Source organism: Equus asinus, chromosome 22 (genome assembly GCF_041296235.1).
Source record: "Equus asinus isolate D_3611 breed Donkey chromosome 22, EquAss-T2T_v2, whole genome shotgun sequence".
NCBI classification, from domain to species: Eukaryota; Metazoa; Chordata; class Mammalia; order Perissodactyla; family Equidae; genus Equus; species Equus asinus.
Genome location: NC_091811.1, coordinates 12068556 through 12092280, shown reverse-complemented (window position 1 = coordinate 12092280; position 23725 = coordinate 12068556). Strand labels below are relative to the sequence as shown.

The following is a 23725-nucleotide window of genomic DNA, read 5'->3' as shown; positions in this document are numbered from 1 at the left end:
GCCATGAACACACAATAGAGAAGGGAAAGCGTCTTCAATAAATGGTGCTGGGAAAATTGGACAGCCACATGCAAAAGAATGAAAGTAGACCATTATCTTTTGCCATACACAAAAATTAACTCAGAATGCAAAGAAGCAGAGGGCCTACAATGGAGAAAAGAAAGTCTCTTCAACAAATGGTGCTGGGAAAACTGGACAGCCACATGCAAAAGATTGAAAATCGACCATTCTTTTTCACCACACACCAAAATAAACTCAAAATGGATCAAAGACCTAAAGATTAGGCCTGAGACAATAAGTCTTTTGGAAGAGAATATAGGCAGTACACTCTTTGACATCAGTTTCAAAAGAATCTTTTCGGACACTGTAACTCCTCAGTTGAGGGAAACAATAGAAAGAATAAACAAATGGGACTTCATCAGACTAAAGAGCTTCTTCAAGGCAAGGGAAAACAGAATTGAAACAAAAAAACAGCTCACTAATTGGGAAAAAATATTTACAAGCCACTTATCCGACAAAGGGTTAATCTCCATAATATACAAAGAACTCACACTGCTTAACAACAAAAAAACAAACAACCCGATCAAAAAATGGGCAGAGGACATGAACAGACATTTCTCAAAAGAAGATATGAATATGGCCAATAGACACATGAAAAGATGTTCATCATCACTAATCATCAGGGAAATGCAAATCAAAACTACACTAAGATATCACCTTACCCCCGTTAGATTGGCAAAAACATCCAAAACCAAGAACGACAAATGTTGGAGAGGTTGTGGAGAAAGAGGAACCCTCATACACTGTTGGTGGGAATGCAAACTGGTACAGCCACTATGGAAAACAGTATGGAGATTTCTCAAAAAGTTAAAAATAGAAATACCCTATGACCCAGCCATCCCATTACTGGGTATCTATCCTAAGAACCTGATATCAGATATCTCAAGAGTCCGTTGCACCCCTATGTTCATCGCAGCATTATTTACAATAGCCAAGACGTGGAACCAGCCTACATGCCCAGAAACTGATGATTGGATAAAGAAGATGTGGTATATATACACAATGGAATACTACTCAGCCATAAAAAAAGACGAAATTGGCCCATTCACAACAACGTGGATGGACCTCGAGGGTATTATGTTAAGCGAAATAAGTCAGTCAGAGAAAGACGAACTCTATATGACTCCACTCATAGGTGGAAATTAGCATATTGAGAAGGAGATCTGATCGGTGGTTACCAGGGAAAAGGGGGGGTGGGGGGAGGGTACGGAGGGGGAAGTGGTGTACCCACAACATGACTAACAAAAATGTACAACTGAAATTTCACAAGCTTGTAATCCATTATAACATTAATAAAAAAAAAAAATTAACTCAGAATGGATTAAAGACTTGAAGGTAAGACCTGAAACCATAAAACTTCTAGAAGAAAATATAGGCAGTGCGCTCTTTGACATCAGTCTTTTTATGTGTGTATGTGAGGAATATTGGCCTTGAGCTAACATCTGTGCCAATCTTCCTTTATTTTTTATGTAGGATGCTACCACAATGTAGCATGACAAATGGTGCTAGGTCCGCGCCAGGATCCAAACCTGCGAACCTCGGGCCACCAAAGTAGAGCACTGTGAACTTAACCACTACACCACTGGGCCAGCTCTGACATCAGTCTTAAAAGGATCTTTTCGAATACCATGTCTACTTGGACAAGGGAAACAAAAGAAAAAATAAACAAGTGGGACTTTATCAGACTAAAGAGCTTCTGCAAGGCAAAGGAAACCAGGATCAAAACAAAAAGACAATCCATCAGTTGGGAGAAAATATTTGCAAATCATATATCTGACAAGGGGTTAATCTCCATAATATACAAAGAACTCACAAAATTAAACAACAAAAAAACAAACAGCCAGATCAAAAAGTGGGCAGAGGATATGAACAGACATTTTTCCAAAGAAGATATACAGATGGCCAGTAGGCAAATAAAAAGATGCTCAGCATCACTAATCATCAGGGAAATGCAAATCAAAACTACACTTAGATATCATTTTACACCCATTAGAATGGCTATAATCACCAAGACACAAAACAACAAATGTTGGGGAGGTTGTGGAGAAAAGGGAACCCTTATACATTGCTGGTGGGAATGCAAACTGGTGCATTTCCACTATGGAAAACAGTATGGAGATTTCTCAAAAAATTAAAAACAGAAATACCATATGACCCAGCTATCCCACTACTGGGTATTTATCCAAACAATTTGAAAGCAACACTACAAAGAGACTTACGCACCTCTATGCTCATTGCAGCATTATTCACAGTAGCCAAGACATGGAAGCAACCCAAGTGCCCATCGACTGATGATTGGATAAAGAAGATGTAGTATATATATATATATATATATATATATATATATATATATACACAATGGAATACTACTCAGCCATGAAAAAGATGAAATCATCCCATTCACAACAACATGGATGGACCTTGAGGGTATTATATTAAGTGAAATAAGCCAGACAGAGAAAGACAAACACGGTATGATTTCACTCATTTGTAGAAGACAAAACACACAAAGATAACAGTTTAGTGGTTACCAGAGAGAAGGGGTTTAGGGGGTGGGCACAAGTGGTGAAGGGGCACATTTATATTGTGACTGACAAATAATGTACAATTGAAATTTCACAATGTTATAAACTATTATGACCTCAATTTTTAAAAAAAGCAATCATGTCTTTTCATCAAATGGTACTGAAACAACTAGACATCCACATGCAAAGAAATGAATCTAGACACAGACCTTACACCCCTCACAAAAATTAGGGTGGATCACAGACCTAAATGTAAAACACAAAACCATAAAATTCCTAGAAGATAACATGGGAGAAAATCTAGATGACCTTGGATTTGGTAATGACTTTTTAGATACAACACCAAAGGCATGATCCATGAAAGGAAGAATTGATAAGCTAGACTTCATTAAAATTAAAAATTTCTGCTCTGTAAAAGACACTGTCAAGAGGATGAAAAGACAAGCCATGGACTGGGAGGAAAATATTTGCAAAAGACATATCTGATAAATGACTGTTATCCAAAATATACATGGGACCCTTAAACTCAACAATAAGAAAACAAACAAGCTGATTGAGAAACGGGCCATATGAAATAAGCTTATGAAAAGAAAGATGCTCAACATCATATGTCATCAGGGAAATGCAAATTCCAAACAGTGAGATACCACTACATGCCTATTAGAATGGCCAATATCCAGAACACTGACGACATCAAATGCTGGTGAGGATGTGGAGCAACAGGAACTCTCATTCACTGCTGGTGGGGATGCAAAATGGTACAGCCACTTTGGAAGACAGTTTGGCATTTTTACAGAACTAAACATACCCTTACCATATCATCCAGCAATTGCATTCCTTGGTATTTACCCAAAGGAGTTGAAAACTTATGTCCACACAAAAACCTGTATGTGATGTTTATAGCAGCTTTATTCCTAATTGCCAAAACTTGGAAACAACCAAGATGTCCTTCAATGTGTGAATAGATAAATAACCTGTGGTACATACAGACAATGGAATATTACTCAATGCTAAAAAGAAATGAGCAATCAAGCCATGAAAAGACATGAAGGAACCTTAAATGCATATTACTAAGTGAAAGAAGCCAATCTGAAAAACCTACATACTGTATGATTCCAAGTACATGACATTCTGGAAATGGCAAAATTATGGAGACAGTAAAAATGTCAGTGGTTGCCAGAAGTTAGGAGGGAGAGAGGGATGAATAAGTGGAACACAGGATTTTTAAGGCAGTGAAAACACTCTGTATGATCCTATAATGGATACGTGTCATTGTAAGTTTGTCCAAGCCCATATAATGTACGACACCAAAAGTAAACCCGTATGTAAACTAGGGACTTCGGGGGATAATGATGTGTCATTCTAAGTTCCTTGGTTGTAACAAATGTACCACTCTGGAGGGAAATATTGATAACTGGGGAGGCTGTGCCTATGTGGAGGCAGGGGTGTATATGGGAAATCTCTGTATCTTTCTCTCAATATTGCTGTGAACCTAAAACTGCTCTTAAAAAATTGTCTGAAAAAATTGCTTAAAACCATATGATTATAATTGTATTGTTGGGCCTTTAACATACACAAATGTAATATATTTGACAATAACAGCACAAAGGAGGTGGGTGGAGCAAAGCTGTATTAAAGCAAAGATCTGTCATAAGATGGTAATTTGAATCCTCAAAAATTAAAAGAACCAGAAATGGTAAATAAGAAGTTTAGTATGACAAACTGTATAAATATATACTTTCTCTCCCTTCTACTCTCAGCTTCTTCAAAAGACATAAAATTATATAAAGTAATAATTATAACAATGTATTGTTTGGTGTGTAACATACCTAGAAATTAAGATGTATAATAATAGCACAAAAAAGGGAATAGAAATATACAGAAGTATAGTTTCTATATCTCACTGGAATTAAATTGATATAAATTTGAAGCAGATTCTCATAAGCTAAGATGTATGTTGCAAGCCCTAGAGCAACCACTAAGAAAAAACTTAAAAATAGTTTAAAAATCATTAAAGAAATTAAATGTTATACTAGAAAAAGTTGATACAAAAAAGGAAAATTTTTTTAAAAGACCTTCAGATTTCAAATATATAGTCATTGAAAAAAATTTAATAGTTTAAGCAAAACGTAGACACAATTCAAGAGTTAGTAAATTTAATAATATATCTGAAGAAATTCTCTAGAATGCAACACAGAGAGCTAGAGATTGGAACATATAAAAGAGAGATCCAAAGACATAGTGGATGAATTGGGAAGATCCAAATATCCCTAATAGAAATTCCAGAAGTAGAAACCAGAAAGAATGGGGGAAAGGCAATAAAGAAATTTTGGCTAAGAATTTTCCAAAATTGATGAGAGAACTTCTCCAATTCATGATTAGGAATTGCAATGAATCCTAAACAGGATGAATAGAAATAAACATGCTCCTAGATGCTTTGATGTGAAACTATAGGATGTCTAAACAAGGAAAAGATCTTAAGAGAAACCAGACAGTAAAAACAAACTACTTGCAAAGAGCAATAGTTATGGGGTCAGCTGGCTGGCTCAGCAGTTAAGTGCCCACATTCCACTTCGGCGGCCCAGGGTTCACTGGTTCGGATCCCAGGTGCGGACATGGCACCCCTTGGCACGCCATGCTGTGGTAGGCATCCCACATAGAAAGTAGAGGAAGATGGGCACGGATGTTAGCTCAGGGCCAGTCTTCCTCAGCAAAAAGAGAAGGATTGGCAGCAGTTAGCTCAGGGCTAATCTTCCTCAAAAACAAAAACAAAAACAGTTACATATATATATTTTTTTAATTGCAGTAACATTGGATTATAACATTATATAGCTTTCAGATGTACCTTGTAATATATTTCAAATTCTGTGTGGATTACATAATGTTCACCACTCAAAAACTAATTATAGTCCATCCACTCATGTGTGAGCCTAATCACCCCTTTTGCTCTAACCCCTCTTCCCCTGTGGTAACCACCAGTCCAATCTCCATTGCTATGTGCTTGTCGTTGTTTTTATCTTCTACTTATGAGTGAGATCAAACAGTATTTGACTTTCTCCCTCTGACTAATTCGACTCAGCATAATACCCTCAAGGACCATCCATGTTGTCACAAATGGCCGGATTTCATCATTTCTTATGGCTGAGTAGTAGTCTATCATGTATAAATACCACATCTTCTTTATCCATTCATCCCTTGATGGGCACCTAGGTTGCTTCCATGTCTTGGCTATTGTGTATAATGCTGCAATGAACATAGGGGTGCAAGTATCTTTATGCCTTTGTGTTTTCAAGTTCTTTGGATAAATACCCAGCAGTGGGATAGCTGGATCTATCCTTAATTTTCTGAGGATACTCCATACTGCTTTCCATAGTGGCTGCACGAGTTTGCACTCCCACCAGCAGTGTACGAGGGTTCCCTTCTCTCCACATCCTCTCCAACATTTGTTGTTTCCTGTCTTGTTAATTATAGCCATTCTGACCAGAGTGAGGTGATACCTCATTGTAGTTTTGATTTGCATTTCCCTGATAGCTAATGATGTTGAGCATCTTTTCATATGCCTGTTGGCCATCCATATATCTTCTTTGGAGAAATCTCTGTTCAGATCTTTTGCCCATTTTTTTAATTGGGTTGTTGGTTTTTTGGTTGTTGAGATCTATGAGTTCTTTGTATATTTTGGATATTAACCCCTTATCTGGTATATGTTTTGCACATATCTTTTCCCAGTTGTTAGGTTGTCTTTTCGTTTAGAACAACAGTTGTACTGACAGCAGACTTCTCATCAGAAATAATAGAAGCCAGAATGCAATGGATAGTTAAAAAGAAAAAAGCTAAATATATCTGTAATCACAATAAATGTCCTATTAAATAACAGAGATTATCAGATTAGATTTTTTAAAAATTTCCAGCTATATGCTTTTACAAAAAATATCCCTAAAATATAAAGACATTGAAAGTAAAAGGCTTAAAAATATATATGTATGTACACATATATATTTTTAACGTATTTATAAAAATAAACCAGGAAAATATTAACTAAACTTAAGCTGGCATGGCTATATTAACATTAGAAAAAAATAAACTTCATGCCCAAGAAAATTATGAGGGATAAAGAATTTCACCGTATAATGATAAAAGAGAGAGAAGAGTATAGTAGTTAAGGACACACACTCTAGAACCAGACTACCTGGGTTCAAATCCTGACTCCACCACTTAGAAGCTGGGTCACCTTGGGCAAGTTACTTAACTCTCTGTCCTCAATTTTCTCATCTGTAAAATGGGGACAGTAGTTCCCAATTCATAGAGTTGTTATGAGGGATAAATGAATTAATATATCAAGAACACTTAGAAAATGCTTGGCACAAGGTGCTATATAGCTATTTGCGCTATAAAAGCACCAAGTTCCAGAAAGACACCATAGTTCTGAACTTCTACATACACAATAACATAGCTTCAAAATACATAAAGCAAAATGGATAATATTATAATTAGACATTGGCAAATACCTAATTAGAGTGGGAGGTACAAACACATCTCAGTAATTGATAGACCAAACAGATAAAACAATGGTAAATATACATACAAGTTTAACGACATCATTAACAAGCTTGATTTAATGGCCAAATATAAAACTCTCTACCCCTGAAAATTAGATACTACACATAGTTCACAAATGCATGTTCAATATTTATAAAACCTAACCATGTACAGATCATATTCCTTGACCTCAAAGCAATTAGATTAGAACACAGGAACAGAAAGACAACCAACCACTCCCCATATATTTGGAAATTTTAAAACATACTTCCAAATAACTTATGCAAAAAGTGGAAAATATTTAGAACTAAATGATCACAAAAACACTGCTTGTCAAAAGGAACGGGACACAGCCAAAGCAAAACTTAGGGGCAAATTTATAGCCTTAAGTGTTTGTGTTCAAAAGGAGAAAGACAAAAAATTAATAAGCTAAGCATCCAAATTAATAAGTTGGAGAAAGAACAACAGAGTAAATGCAATGAAAACATACAGAAGGAAAAATTAAAGAACAGAAATAGTAAAAACTGATACTTAAATACACAAATATCTGGCATGATTTATTAAGAAAAAAAGGAAGAAAGCATAAATAAGCAATACAGGAATGAAAAAAGTGATCTAACTACAGAAACAGAGATTTTTAATGATAAGAATTTATGAACAATGTTACACCAATGTATTTGAAAACTTCGAGAAAAATGGAAAATTCTCTAGAAAAATATGACTTTCCCAAACTGCCAGAAGTAGAAAAATCTAAATATACATTTAATTATTAAAGAAATTTAATCAGTAATTAAAAGTCTCCCCCACAAAATTTACCAGGTCCAGATGGTTTTGTGTGTTCCACAAATATTGAAGGAAGTGATAATCCCACTTTAAACAAACTGTCCCAAAAAACAGGAAAAGATGAAATGGGTCACCATTTATTTTATGAGGCTAATACAATTGATATCAAAACCAGACAGTCACAGACAAATGTTGGCCAATCTCATTTATGAACACACACAAAGAGCTCCGAAACAAAACATAGCTAGAAGAGCCAACCAAAGGCAGCGTGACCACATGGGCATCATCACAGGGATGACAGGCAGAGCCAAAGACAAAGAACATCTATCAGTGTAATTCACCACATTAACAGGTTAAAGGAGAAAAACATTTATGATAACTCCATACATATAGAGAAACAAGTTTCAACATTTATTCATGAATTGAAACAAAAACTAAACAAAACAGAATTTCTTTATCCTAGTAAACAGTGATATGGCGACAGAGACAGGCTAGATGCCGACAGATCCCATCTCCTTTTCCCAAACACAGAGAAAGACCACGTTTCCCAGCCTCTTGGGAGGTGCATTGGAACCCTGCGCCTGGCCAGTGGATATGGACAGAAGTGACGTACACCAGTCTCAGGTCTGGCCATAAATCCTTTCACAGTCACGCATTCTCTCTCCATCTTCCACAAAGACCTTAGAAACCACGTGTTGGAGATGACAGCATCGCAAAATGGACAGTGTCTGGATCCCTGAGTCCCACCTGGAGGGGAAAGGCCATGAAGCCACTTAGCCCACATCAGACTATGAAACAAACAAGAAACAAATACTTATTTTGTTAAGCCACATTTTCATATATTGCATATCTGCGTGTCTGAGTGCTATCTTGTCCCACTGGTTTGTATCCCTCCCTCTGCCAATGGAACACTGTCTTAATTACTGTAACTTCATAAAAATGTTTGCAATCTGATAGGGCCGAGTCCAGGGTAAAGACAGTGATGACCTCTTCCAGGACAAAAACAGTTTCTCGTGTCTTAGCCCGGGGCTTAGTATGTGCTCAACAGTCTTTTGATGAGTGAATAAACGAAGCCAAAAGAGGAAGTTAGAAAGACCAAGGGGAAAAGCAGACAAGGAGGGACATGCCCTCCCTTCACCAGAGAGAGGTCCCGGGAGTGCCAAGGCTGCTCTGGCAGAGTGTAAGCCAGAAGGCTCAAGTCAGAGTGGGAGGAGGGGGGGAGGAAGTTTCAAGCTAAACCCCTCCTCTCTGCCTCGCAAAAAAGAGAAAATGACAGAAGGCTGTGGGAACCAAGAGCTGGAGGAGCCTGGAAGCAAAAGCTGAAGCTCTGTCAGCTTCCCAGCAGTTCACACCCTGAGACAATCCTCCCACCTCCAACCCCCAAAGCTGCCAAGAGCCCCAGGCAGAGAAGCAGGCGTCCCAGCACAGCCGGCCTCAGCAGCACCACACAGCACTGGGGAAGTGACAGAGTGATTGGGGGAAAAATAACTATTATAGCTGAGATATTTTAAAATCCGCCCTCCAGGCAGCATCCGGTTGCCACAGCAACCCTAGCTCCGCTGGGGGTCCTGATTGCCGGCTTGCTCACCGCACCTGCCTTGGGAGCCCGAGGTGTCCTCAGGAGGCCAGAAGCTGCTGCCACCAAGGGGCACACTGAGGAAGTGCCCCTGTGTCTGACGCCAAGGTGCTTCTATGTGCTCACTGTGAACACCTGATGGCATCGTTTTGTTCAAGGTTAATAATTTCATTATAAATATGTGCTCACTTCCTGTTCAAATTGACTCACAAAGTCTTTTTCGTTTTGTATTCACTTGGCTCCAACAAACACAAAAAGGAAACATCTTCATTCAGTTTGGCGTTGAGCAAACGAAGCAGTTGGTTTTGAGTTTTGGTTCCACGGTTTAGACAAAGCCCCTAAGGAACAAGATTGGCATTGGAACTGAGAGGCTGGCCCTGCTCTCCAACATAGATTTGCATAAGTAATGTTGCTGTACACATGCTCTCTGGACCCAGTCTAGAATAGCTTGCAGTATCTTTAGGAAACCCAAACAAGTAAGAAAAGGAGAGAGGAGCCACAGAGCCAGAACGACTGCTAGTCAAAGGCACAGAGGCAAACAGACACAACTGCTGTCATTCTCTCTCTTCAAACTGGAGCTAAGTATTCTCGACTCTGGCAGCGTTCCTCCCCATGTAGCCACGTTTTCCAACTCACTTCTGCTCTCACTTGGCATTCCATTTGGTAAGCTCGACCCATCTGGCCCAAGGAGAGCCCACCTTGCCTGTATCTACAACAGTAGCTGCTCTGGGACATAAAGCAATGCGTGGAGGAAGGACAGTGGCGGGCTGGGGTCGGGAAGGTCTTTGGTGCATGTCTTGGGGAGAACACTGGGCTCGGAGTTAGGAGTCCCAACTCTAGGCCCAGCCCCTCCATTTACTAACCGACTTTGGACACATCATCACTGAGGTGAACCCCACGAGGCAGGTGTTGTCGCCAATGACGTCACTGCTGTGGCACCTAGAATGGCACACGGCCCCAGCAGTCTTCAAGTGTTTCTGAAATGAAAGCACGGATGAATGGTCTCTGCCTGGGCGCCTTCATTTATAAAAGTGAGAGAGAGGAATTGCCTCTCTCCATTAGGGGCTTCGTGAGGCTCTAACAAGCATGGACAAAGGATGTCTGCTTTAAAATGCTTTGGTCAGGCTGGGTTTGAAAAGGTTAACTGATATGCAAATACGAGCTAGCCAGACTGTTACCTGACCAGCAGTTCAGACGACTGACAAGGGGCTCCGCTGGCTAGGGCTTCATCTGTTCCCTCAGAGCACTGGAGGAAGTCCTCGTAGCTCCCGCCTTCTGGGGCCCAGGAGCTGGAGTTGTACTGCTAGTTGCCCACCTCACATCCATCCCACTAGCCTCCCCTACAAACAGACCCTGATTTTGTCTGAGCAACAGTGTGCCCTGTCCCTGCCTCCGCGCAGCTACTGGTGACCCTGTGGCCCAAATGTAGTCCACAAGAGAGGACTGGAAGTCCTGAGGTGGAACTTCCGGAAAGTCCTTTACAGGGAGTCCAGCTCTACTGGCTTTGTCTTTGCCCTTTCCTCCTTCCTCTTGGGAATGTGGCTGCAAGGCCTGGAAGGGTACAGTGCCAGCCTGCACCTGGACAGACACACACGCTAAGACGGTGGCGGGCAAGGGCCTGCACCCCGGGTGACACCCTGGAGCTTGTTCCACAGCCCAAATGCCCACCTCTGAACTTCTTACTTAGAAAAATGACCACCTACTTGTTCAGCCACTGTACTCAGATTTCTGTGGCAAACAGCTGAACAAAATCCTAAATTAAACAGTACTGCACTTAAAATAGCTCATTTCTGAAATACACATTCCCAATGCCAATTTTACAGACGAGAAAACGGAAGCTTGGAGAAGTGAAGGAAATTGCCCAAGGCCACATAGCTGGTGAGCAACAGAGCTGGGCTTCGATTCCATGTCAGTCTGACTCCAAGACCCTTCGTCTTCTCACTTTTGCCATACTCCCCAAGGGAGAAGAAAGGAAGGAAAGCCGTGTTTGTCTCTAAGGACCCTACAGGAGGTCTTTCAGGGTCTGAAACCCTGCCAAGTGCCAGGCATGTAGGTGTGGGGATAAAGAATGAGTCAATATGGACAATGTTCATGCAGCTCATATTTTAGTAGAAGACATAGATTAAGGACGTAAATATAGGTCATGAGGTGATAAGGACTATGGAAAACATTCAGCAGCATAAGAGGGCTAGAAACTGCTATTTTTTTTAGGAAGTTGAGGGATTCTCTTTGAAGTGACATATGCACCAGACCTTTAAGAAGTGATCAGAAAACAAAAAAGGGATAGAGCAAGTCATGTGGATATCAGAAGGCAGAGGGAATGCAAGTTCAGGGGCCCCGAGGAGGAGCGGACAGTGGCCCAGCAAGACAGCCAGCACGGCTAGTGTGTGGTGACTGAAGGGGAAGGGGTAGGTCAGGCCCGAGAAGCCGTGGTGGAACAGGATGCAGAGGCATTTGTGCGGTGGTCAGGAACTCTGGCTTTGACTCTGAGTGAGACAAGAAGTCAGAGGAGGGTTTTCAATCAGAATAGATCAAATGTACGATCTGACTTCTGGGCCCCCGAGTGGAGAGTATCAGGGAGGGAGAGAGGGAAGAGAGGAGGCAGGGAGGCCAGAGATTAGGTTTCTGCAAGAATCCAGGCGAGAGATGCCAGCAGACTGGACCAGCGTGGTGTTGAAGGCTGGAGAGTGCCCTTAGTCTGGTATATTCTGAAGGCAAAGCTGACAGGATCTGCTGGTGGACTGGACTGGACGTGGGAAATGAGAGAGAGAGAGAGAGAGAGAAGACAAGGATGAAGCCAAGCCTTCAGCCTAAACAAGAAAAAAGGAGTGCTACTGTCTCAAGTGGGGAGGATTAGAAGACCCAGATTACTCGGGGTGCTGGAGGGGGACCGGCTGCGTCCTGCACGCGGTTAAGCTCTGATGCATGTGGAATGAGCACAGCTCCTCATCCTCCTTCACGAAACTCGTTCAGTCAGCTTCCAGGACACCAGCTCTCAATTCCCATCCCGTGTCACTGGCCGCTGTTTCTCAATTTCCTATGTTCCCTCCCCTCTCAATGACTACCAGGCATCCAAACAGAGGTGTCAAGAGGTGGGTCAGATAGAGCCAAAGTAAAGAGTGTTTTAAGAAGGGAAGGAGTAATCAGCTTGTGTCAAATGCAAACAACTGCTGGAGTCAGATGAGGACGAGAACTGACTAGGGGATTTGGCAAGCGTGAGGTCCTAGGTGACACAGACCATGGAAAGATGGAACTGGATTACTCCTAGAGGAGGAATAAAAGAAACACATACTTTCCAGAATCACTGTAGGAAAGCTCCTTCCTTTACAACAAACCATAAACCAGATCCTTTTTCTTTTCCACATCAGGAAAGACGCTAAGGATATGCCAAAGCCTGGCATGCACTCACTCCCAGACAGCCTGGGGCTTCACAGCCCGGCCTGGGGGGTGGGGGTTGTGGGAGAACAGCAGCAGGAGAGCGGACATCAGCACCTTACGGGAGGAAAATGCCACCAACTTCTCTGCCTCAAGGTCGCCCACACACTCACCCACTGTCGTTCCCCCACAGGGCTTTCTAGTACATTCCATACAGAGCTTCAGAAGAGACAGCATAAGGAATATTTATTATGATTATTTTAATTTAAAAAAATAAGTCCCAAAGTCTGTAGGCAATAAGCTAAAATGCAATAAAAAGTAGTATGTGAGTGTTAGTTACACACCTTGCTGGCACGCAGTGGTTGCTTCAATGCAGACAAAAGCCCTGCAGAAATTTCCACATTATTCCACACCACCTCCCCTTTTTTCAGAAGTCCCTTCTGAAATGATGAGGGAACTGAGGCACAGAGGTAAAGGGACTGGCCTGAGGTCAGAGTGCTAGGAGAGGCAGACAGGAATGAGGCCCAGAAAATCCTGAAGTTCTATCCAAAATGCTACCCAGGGTACAATTCTGTGGCAACTGCCCAGCAGAAAAAAAGCCACTGTCTTCTTGCGAGAGACCAATAACATCACACTGTGGGCCAGCAGGAAGAGTGTCACGGTAAGCAGGCCCTGACTCGATGCCCAGTGATCTGGGCTAGAGCGAGCCAACAGGACCCCTAGGGCTGCAGGCTCCCTCCCGCCCCTTTGCCCCCACTGCCCAGCCCTCGCTACAAAGCCCAGCCCTCCTTGTGGAAAACCAGCTGCACAGCCTCGTCCACGTCGTGCACAATGTGGGACGCCTCCATGAGCTCCTGACTGAAGCGGAAGTCCCGGTGCCCGTGGAAGGGAGGCTCTTCTCCCCCCTGCGCAGGCTCTGTGGACACCGGGACCTTGGGACTGTACACGCCAGTGCACACCAGGATGGAGGTACAGCTCTGGGTGGCTGAGGGACGCTGCTTCCACAGGCCACCGGCCCCCAGCTCCTGTGCCCCATCATGCTTCACCATCTGCAGGTACTGGTGGAACAGGTTGGCACCGTAGACATCAGACATAGGGTTATCACTGGCAGGGGCAGCCACACCGGAAAAAGAAAGAGGAGAAAACCCGAGTTCAGTGTTGCAAGGCAAAGCAGCAGAAGACAGTTGTGGGGAGAGAGGTGTGCACTAGGCGTGGGGACACAGGGAGGTGAGTGGGTGGGGAGGAAGGGAAGGATGAGGAGATGGAGCAGAGCTCACCCTACAGCATAGAGGTTCTGGATGGGCGCGACCCAGCCCCGCCTCTCCGTCTGCTGCCTGATCAGGTCCTCTGCGTACTGGTAAGTGAGGATGCTGGGTTTGCCCATCAGGCCCTCATATCTCAGCTCTTTGCCCGTCACTTTCTGGTAAATGGTTTCCAGGCACAGCAGAAAGGTGCCGTGGCCAAACCTGCCAGAGAAAAGAGCCCAGCAACTCAGCCCTCTCCTCCCAGGCTCCTCCTGGCCACCTGCCATTCTCTAAGCAGTACCCTACACACCAACCTGTGACTCCAGGGCCCTGATGGGGAGAGGTCAAAGTGAAATTACTTCTAGTAAGAAGTAATTATATTTATTACCTATGTTTACGACCCGCTTTTATCTAATAACATGCTCACGCACTGGAGATGACATCTCACATTTAACTCTCAGAAACACCCTATGAGAGAGCTATCACTGTCCTCATTCTACAAGTGAGGACCTTGAGGCAGAGAGAGATGAAGGACCTTGCCCAACGTGGCAGAGCTAGGATTACAACCAGGCAGTCAGACTCCAGAAACCAAAGTTTAAATTCTGCTTTAGATTTGTGGCAGACTACTGGCTGCCATTCTCTTTTTCCTTAGAGCAAATTTGCAGCAGCGAATATTGCCACTGGGTGTGAAAAGTACATTCCCATGCTTCCATTGCAGCTAGGAGTGCAGCCATGTGACTAAGCTATAGCCAGAGAGTCAATGGATCCAGAAGTGCTGGGCTAAACTTCCAGGAAGTACCCTTAAAATTGGAAAGGGGTGCTCATCTCCACCTCCCCTACTTCTTCCTGCTGTCTGGAATGCTGACATGATGGCTGGAGTTTGGGCAGCCACGTTGGATTATGTAGTGAAGGGCTAAGGACTGCACAGCAGGAAGACAGAATGTGCCTGTGTCCCTGACAAGCAGCCTTCCACACAAGCCTGGACTGCCTACCCCAGACCTTTTTTGACATGAATAAGAAATAAACTTCTGTCTTGTATAAGACATCTTTGTTACGGGTTTTCATCTCTTGCTGCTAAACCAAATCCTAACTGATACTGTACAATATATTAAAGTTATATTTCAGCGTCACTTACACATACATATAACAAATTCTATTTCCAATTTTTAAATTTTTGACTGAAAAATTAATCTTAAGTCTGGTTTATAAATAGAAATGTGCCCCTTGCTATTCAGTTCACAGCTTGTATAACCAAACCCCTCACCTGGCGTCAGCACACCCTAACTCTAGGAAGAATACTTCAAAGAAAATCCCTAACCTTGAGCTGCAGAAATACACTTTAAAAGTAACACGAGAGAACGCCTTAATCCCCTTCTCTCTGGGGCTGTTGAGTCATGCGACTTTAGGCAGAACGGGGCCCTGCTGCCCTCTGCTGAAGGATCACTCGCACAGCTACTGGGAGTCAGCGGCAGCGAGAGAAACTCTTAGACTTTGGCCTTGCAGATAAGAGCAGCCACACAGTCCACAGCAGCTGTCAGCTGTCCTTTCAGGAAGGCTCTTTGCGGGCCTGAAAAGGGCTGCCTGTGCTGTGCTCGGCTTCAGAAAAGGACAGGACAGATGCCATCTGCACAGCCGAGCAGGGTGTGTGGGCCTGTGGGAAAGTCACGTAGGCACTGGTTCTCACTCCTGGTCTCCACAACCTCAGAATAACTCTTGCTTCCCTTTCCCCCTCATCTTATGTGCCAGAGACACACGGAAGTGAAAGAACCAGGCCCCAGGGAGGAGGGGCAGCGGAACAATCTGCACGGGCACGCCTTGGCAACCGCCCAGCCTTTGGGTTCCGCTGGTCAACACCAGAATGTTCTGTTAAGACTCTGGAGGGCAAGGGTCGTGTGTTCAAGATCATCTCAACATAGCTTCAGTGCTCAGTAAGCTGTAGTTTTTGTTTAATCATTAAAATGTGAGGTGATCCTTGAAACCCCTCCCAGAAGGCCAGATTTCTGTGCAACTGCAGGGCCCCAGGTAGGTGTCTGACCACCCAGAGCATCAGAATGACAGGGGAAGCATCAGCAGGGGAGCCTAGGCAGCAGCTGGAAGTGGGCCACCAGGGTCAAGACCAGGGACTCTGTGTCCTCACCTGGGCATCTTGGCTTCAGCCATCCAAAGGAGATCCATGTTGCTGGCCAGGACAGGGAGATGAGGATAGGGGGCCGTCGCCAAACCAGTCCCTGGGTTCCCATTGCTGAGAAGGACATCCATGATCAGCTGCAGGCTTGTCTCCCAGCGGACTGGCTCCCCAAGGAGGAGCACACCTTTAAAGAGCAAAGGCATGGCGGTGAGGGTTGCAGGGCACTCAGCCTACCCTCCATGGCAGGTGGCTAGCGGAAGGCCCTCAGGAGGCCAGCCGAGGCCAGTGGGTGCCACCCAACCACCAACTCTTCCCTGTGGTGCCCTCACCATAGCCATGACAGGGGACCCTGAATCAGCCTTGAAAGAGCCCCTCTCCCACTGACCCGTGGGGAACGAAGCCCAGGGCTCAGGAAGGAGGTTCCTGAGGGCGCCCATCTCCAGTGTCCACCGGTGCTTCCCAAAGGAGGTTAAGAAAAGGCAGCAGCAGTCTCAGGCCCGCTTTATCCTGCCAAAGGATGCTCTCCCCACCACCTCACCCTGCAGGGACTGGGCAAAGGGCCCACCTCCCTCAGCCGCTTCTCTCTGAGCCCCAGGCCAGTAAACCTAACGGCGAGGAGAGGGGGATCTGGACTGACAGAGACCTGAGCTCCAAGCCTGACTCTGCCAACTGTCCTCTATGACTGTGGGCAAGGTATGTACCTCTGCTAAGCCTCAGCAGCCTGGACTAGAGAACACCACCTACTGCTATTACGAGGACAAAAGGGAGATATAATAAATAAAGCACTTAACGATGCTGGACCCAGCACTCAAAAACGGAAGCTGCTGCTATCAACTACAAGACCAGTGAACTGAGCCAGCGCAGTGGCCCCGGGGAGCAGTGCCGCCCCTAGGGAGGTGGTCTAGAGACCAGAGGATGGGTTTTCACTGTCACGATGACTAACACTTAGTGGGTGAGGGTTGGGGGGGCACGGGATGCAAGATGCTCAGGACAGTCCTGCACAATCACAAACTTTCCCCCCTCCTATGAAGGCGAGTGTGCAATCTGACACTCACACAGGTGAGCACCCTGTTGAGAACTACTTGAACCTACATTCTCATTCCATTCGACGTGTAAACACAGAGGACTGGGGATACGGTCTTAACAAACACTGATTTTTCCAAAAACGTAACTATAAGTTAGGAGAAGACTGTACTTTATTTTTTCAAAACTTTGTTAAGTTTTGATGTTCCTATTTTGGAAAGTCATTTCACCAATGACAATGCTGCCTCAAATTTCTGAGTCACCAATAAAACACATTTCTATCACACCTATAAACACACTCACATCAGTCTGCACTTGCAGCCCTAACACTCAGGGTGACTCTGTCTATGGTCATTTTAGCAGTTCCTTATGTCTGATTGGATTATTATTACATATTGAAAAACACACTCCTTTACTAAAAATGTTTCCTTTCATTTTTTTCCTATTTCAATTCAGGCTTCATACCGAACTGATTAATTTTTAATATATGTGTATAGGAAAGATATTATCTATGAATCTCATTTTGCGGTGGTAAAGGGGACATTACAACATTTTTGTTATATAAGGGGAGAACTGGGATTAAGAGGGTTGAGAAACACTGGACTACATTACCTCTAGGTACCTTTCCCCTCTAAGGTTTAAGCTTATGATTTCTCTGGAATAATCAGGCAATTGATACAGTGTAGGAAGGATTAATAATGAATGTCTCAGAGGTAGTGAGTGGCAAATCCTAGACCAGAACCCAGGTGAGCAGATGTCCAATGCCCCCAAGTCACTCCGCCCATCTGCAGGCAACTACCATACTAGAAAAGCCTGGAGGGCCTAGGGGAGAGAGAACACCCAGACCCACACCCACACAGGAGAGGAGCCATTACCTTCAATGGCGGGGAAATCGCTCGGCGGAAGGGGCTGCCAGGAGACAAAGAGCAGGCCGTCAGTGCAACGGTCCCTTCCTACCAGTGGACAACCACACACCACTTTCCGGGGAGGGGGGCAGGAGGAAAAACACATTCCAGACAGAACAAAGATCACCCCCCGCTCTAGCCCAAGCTGAGGAGAAGCCAGAGACGACCGAGGAAGGTTCATGAAGAAAGGTGAAGAGAGAACGACCAGGCTGGTCACAGAACAGGCTGAGGGAGACCACATATAAAGGTCAGCCAAGAGGAAGGGCTAGTCAGCTGTCCTCCTCTGGTGAGGAGAGGAGATGAGATACAGGCCAAGCAAGAGTCTAGAACCAGGGAGCTAAAGATGAAGGGGTGTCTATGGAGAAAAAAGGAGGCCATCAGGGCGTGATGCATCATTTCTCTTGATGTCAGATTAGGAGGCAGGAGCCTTCACTTAACCACCTCTTGGGGTCTGTTCCTTCCCCAGGTTATTACTGTCCTGGCTCTGCACTAGCCAGCCATGTGTCCTGGGGTAAGTCACTTTCCCTGTGTGGGGCTCAGTCTCTGAGCCGTTCTGAGATCTGTTCCAACTCTGACATCCTGGTTCTCCACATAATCTGCATGGTTCTAAGAGAAAGCTCTCAACGGTGATGAAGGGCGCTATTCACGTGGAATGTTCTGGAGGAAGGAGGACTAGCGCTGTATAAACAAACAACAGTAAGCCTGTCTATTTATAACCGCATTTCATCACATTTTCCCAGTGGCCTGATTTAAAATATAGGCTGTGTGATATATAGAGTTCACACGAGGAGAAAGATGGCCAAGGGCCAGTGAGAGCCGGGCAGGCACGCTCCAGAGGATCACTGAGAGGGCCCATGACTACCAACCAGAAGAGACAGGAAATCCAACCAGTGATTCAGAGAGGAGCTGAACCCAGAAGGCACACGGGCAGACACTCAGAACCGCCAGTCGCTTCTAGGCATGCTGTTTCTCACAAGGACAACTCTCTGTAGCATGCGTCAGGATAAGGTGCAGCAGTGAGTAACTTAAGGTTAATGATTCGCCCAAGCAACACTGGGAAAGCCAGCTGTGAAAATATAAAACTATTCATTGGAGATGCTAGGGCTCTGAGAGGAGTTCTCAGCTAATCACACACAATGCAAAAAGGAGAGGCCTCAGGAGCCTGCTGCTCCTCTGGGCCATTCTTGTACATCTGGGGAATGAAACCCTTGGCCAGATGGGCCTCTCCAAGGAGGCCGCTCTGCAAACACACAGACGAGATGCACTCTAAGCGGGGGTGGTCGTCAGGCCAGCGAGAGGAGCCCCTGCAGGAACAGGACAGAGCTGAGTACTGAGACCCCTGGGACATGCTTCTTAGTACCGTGGTCTTTGGCCGCCGCTGGAGATCAACCATGTCAAGCACAGGGAAGGCGGCCCGCAGCTCGTCCACAGTAACCACATTCTCGAAGCCCAGTCTAGAGCAAGATCAGGGAAGCAAAACTCGACAGTTCTGGAGGAAGATGCCTTTAAAGTGGGGGGAACCAACCTAGTCCTGATCAAAGCAGTCCACCCAATCCCCAGACAGAGCCCAGCAAGGCGGACACCGATCCTGAAGGTGCTGGCAGGTGGGCTGTGACAGCACAGGCAGAGCGGGATGCGCACCCCCAGGGCCCAGGGACCACGCCAGGCACTCCCAGGGAACAAGGACATACAAGACCCTGTGTCCTCACAGAGCTCGCCACACGCCCAGAGCCCATGAAAGCAGCGCTCTGTGAACAGGGCTGCCGCTGCCTGCTGAGGAGTTCAAGAGAGAGACTCCTCGGGGGGCTGCGCAGGTGGGCAAATGGTCAGAGAGAAGTTACACTTGAGCTAAATCTTGAAGGATGAACCAGATTCAGCCAGGAAGGGGAGAACCTGGTGAGGGGCAAGCCAGCTCCAGCCCTCTTTCTCCCAGACCTGCCTCCATTTTCCTGTCCTCTACTGACACTTGCAATCCTAACTTGACATGGTTTCAGATTACTCTCAAAATGAATCCCCCAACAACGCTGCTTCCATCAGATCACCCCAGTCAGCAGTAAAACCTGCACTGACTCCGGCTGCCTCATAAGCAAGTTCACCTACTTCTCGCGTTTACTTCCCATTTCCTACCCTAGGCACCACCTTCCCTAATCTCTCATTCCCCACCCGTCCCATTCCAGCCTCTGGCTTCAGGGTTCCTCACCATCCTTCCTCTTTCCAGCCTCCCTGGCTACTTCCCCTGCGTGGGGAACTTTAACTCTCTGGTGCATGGCCACCCCCTCCACGAAGTCACAGGTAATCCTACTCCTGAAATAGGCTCCCTCCCCCGACACCTGTGACTCTTGGAGCCTATGCTCTCTTCCTAGTCTTCCATCCTATGCTGTCTTAAATACTCCTCTGTTTATGGGGTGTGATTCCTGCGTCCCCAGGTATGAACCCCTTGATAAAGTCACAATCCTGCTGTGCTTTTCCTGGCCTCCTTCCCCCTTTAGAGCACGCAGCACAGTGCTGGTAACACAGGAAGTGCTAGCACAGGTTTGTGGAATGAGCAAATGAATAAGCTGCTTGAGAACAGGGACCAAGTCTCCTGCTTTCTGAGTGTGCAAAACACAGAAGGATGAGTTCACTGCAGATACTTAACACTGGCTGATAAGTTGACTGAGCACCCCAAGGAACAGCACTAGCGCAGCAGTGCCCAAACCTGATTACAGAATCGCCTAGCATTCTTTTCTTAAATACAGATTGCTGACTTTTATCCCAGACCTAGTGAATGCAGACTCCCCAGGGGTAAGGCCCAGCATTCTATATTTTAAGCTCTGCGGGAGGTTCTGTTGCAGTGGCATGTGGCCTGGCTTTTGGAGACCACCAGGCCCAGGACTGGCCATACCAGGGAGCCCTCCTCCCTCCCTCAGAGCCCACCACCTATCCCCTGAGCCCTGGCAGCCTGCGCCCGCCACGCCTCACTAGTCCTCCCTCGGCAGCCAGGGTGAGAAGCACCAGAGGATACGCTCGCGCATTCTCCACCAGCGGGCCCTGCCCGGACACCAGCATCCGCCTCCTGTGGTACTGTGAGAAGAGCTTCATGGGGCTGTGGGAGAGAATAACCTGGTCTGGCTCCACCTGCAGGGACAGCAAAGAGACAGAGGAGAGCAGACGACACAATTGTAGAGGGAAAGTCATGGGGAGATGGGTGGCAGGCTCTTTCACCTAGGAGGGGGGAAAACCTACCAGAAAAAGAAGAGAGAAAAGCCTTTTATGGCACCCAGGACTTCTAGAAACTATCCAAACAGGTGTGAGAAGCATCTAATTTGGTTCTTGCCACACAAAACAAGAAAGCAGGAAACGCCAGGGGCCATGGGTTCTGACTGCTCCCCAGTGCTGTCCTGCTCAGCTCACTAGCACCCTCTGTGTGCCTCAGTCCCCTAACTGGAAACCACAGGGTTTGTGTGCATTCTGCGTCTGTCATAGAAACCTGCCTTTGACTTTGACTTTGTCTTTTCAGTTCTACTTAAAGACTTAGCTTTTTGACATTTATTCTAACTCCAACAATGCAGCCTTTACTCAGAATGTTTTGGAACTCTTTCTGGAGAGCAGAGAAGGAAACCAGCTTTATTCCTTCACTCGCTGTGGTCATCCCCCAAGCAGTGTCACCAGCCAATCAGCTACTTTATTTACTGTTTGGTTCCAAAGGACTGTTTCCAAAAACTAAATCCATCTTTCACAAAGAACATGTAACGCTGGGACACGGCCTGGAGCTGCAGGCGGGGGAAGAAGGGCTGCTTTTGGGGGAAGCGCTCCTTCAGATGTGCACGTTTTATTTCTGAGAAACAAGGGCTGTTACGTCAGAGTCCCACCTGTCACATGGAGACTAAGGCGAATGTGACCCTTCCTTTCCAGAGGCTGACAACCCACAAGACAACCCTGATGCCCAGAAGAAAAGAAATGGGCACAAAGACAGGAGACTCAAGCTGACAAACACATGAGCAGGATTTCTGGGCTCAATGTGTATTTATAGATTAAAAAAATGGCCCTACTGTTGCGGCTCTGCTCATGAGGCTGGGCTTGAACTCCAAAGCATTTTCCCGGCAGTGCTGGAAGATTTGTACTGACCCAACTGGCCACGCCCTCGGGTTTCTCAACACTGTGCCCCAGCCCAGGGAAGGAGCCTTGGTCAGAACTGGAGGGGGGGTCCCCGGGGAACCAGGTCCCTGGGCTTCCAGGTCTCTGGCGGCCTCCTGACCTTGAACCCCAGCAGGGCTGACAGCTCCTGGGCTTTGCCGTGTTGTAAGATGTTTCCAGCATTTGTGACAAAGACCACAGGCACCCGCAGCTGCCCCTGGGAGTCCAGCAGCCTGCGGAACGCTTCCAGAGCAGCGGGGATCACTCTGTGGCCCCGCACCAGCACTCCATCGATGTCCAACAGGAACCCAAAGGTGGGCGGGCTCTGCACAGGGGAGAAGAGAAGCAGCACTGCCCAGGGCCAGAGGCAGAGGGAGGATGGAGAAGACCCTCACAAAGAGGGCTCCACACCATCCTCAGGTCGGCTGGCGCCCTGGAAAAGCTGCGTCAGAGCAAACAGAAAATGAGGACATGGGGTTTCTGATAAGACAAGTCCAACTATAACAGAGAATTATTCTTTTTTCATGTATTTTTAAGCATATAACTATTTTGCTAAAATTATTTTTGCTTAATTAATATAAAGGAATTTTTTAACTGGAAAACAGAGAAGTTCAATAACAAAATCCCAGCACTTTAACACAACCAATTAATATTTTCCTTTCATCTCTCCTTTTTTTATTCTTATGTTTGTCATGTGGCTACTGTACGTTATGTGCAAGTTTGCATCTTGTTCTTTCTGCTTGACACAGAAGCATTTTTATCTGTTACAATAGCCTTCATAACTACCATTTCTTTCTTTCTTTATTTTTAAAGATTGGCCCTGAGCTAACGTCTGTTGCCAATCTTCTTTTTTTTTCCCCTTCTTCTTCTCCCCAAATCCCCCTAGTACATAGTTGTATATTTTACTTGTGGGTCCTTCTAGTTGTGGCATGTGGGACGCCGCCCCAGCCTGGCCTGATGAGCAGTGCCATGTCTGAGCCCAGGATCCAAACCGGCAAAACCCCGGGCTGCCAAAGCAGAGTACACGAACTTAACCAGTCGGCCACGGGGCCAGCCTTGCCTTCATAATCATCTTTTAAAATTTTGTTTTATTATAACCACATACACAGAGTTTTTAAAAAAACTCAACTGCTACAGATGATATAAAATTTTTTTTAAAGTTTCTTGCTTCCTTCTTCCACCTAGTGCTATTCCCTCTCTTGTATATTTTCCAGAAACTTCTTACGGATATACAGTATATGAATTTCTTATCTTTTAACTAACACGATGGCATTATGTTGTTCTTTCTTTTCCATCTTACTTTTTTTTAGCTGGTATCTCTTGGTTATCTTTCCATATCAACACACACATCTCTACCTCCTAAACTTCATTTCTGGTTAACTAATATTCTGAGTGAATAACCCACTAACATTCTATTTCCCCTATTTTGGACAGTTAGGTTTCTCCACATTTTT

The 23725-nt window shown here is 45.3% G+C and overlaps 1 protein-coding gene and 1 long non-coding RNA gene across 4 annotated transcripts in view; both read right to left on the bottom strand.

The window, feature by feature from the left end:
• Positions 1 to 8019: 8019 nt before the first annotated feature.
• LOC139041512 (uncharacterized) lies at positions 8020 to 11805 on the bottom strand. The gene is made up of 3 exons (XR_011496796.1): positions 10344 to 11805; positions 9498 to 9818; positions 8020 to 8651 (listed from the first exon to the last, which is right to left on the bottom strand). It is a non-coding gene; the product is annotated as an uncharacterized lncRNA (long non-coding RNA).
• A 1293-nt stretch (positions 11806 to 13098) lies between these two features.
• The window catches only part of HDHD5 (haloacid dehalogenase like hydrolase domain containing 5), a 15584-nt gene continuing 4957 nt past the window's right edge, over positions 13099 to 23725 (bottom strand). For 2 of the 3 annotated variants that reach the window (XM_044755725.2, XM_014854161.3), the window contains exons 2-8: positions 22393 to 22596; positions 21160 to 21272; positions 19516 to 19609; positions 18126 to 18159; positions 16237 to 16411; positions 14133 to 14321; positions 13099 to 13959 (exon numbers count right to left, since the gene is read on the bottom strand). In XM_044755725.2, coding sequence (XP_044611660.2) covers positions 13626 to 13959; positions 14133 to 14321; positions 16237 to 16411; positions 18126 to 18159; positions 19516 to 19609; positions 21160 to 21272; positions 22393 to 22596 — 1143 coding nt within the window. In that variant the 3' untranslated portion in view covers positions 13099 to 13625. The remainder of the gene's footprint in view (positions 13960 to 14132; positions 14322 to 16236; positions 16412 to 18125; positions 18160 to 19515; positions 19610 to 21159; positions 21273 to 22392; positions 22597 to 23725) is intronic. The other variant, XM_044755726.2, reaches the window with a different exon arrangement.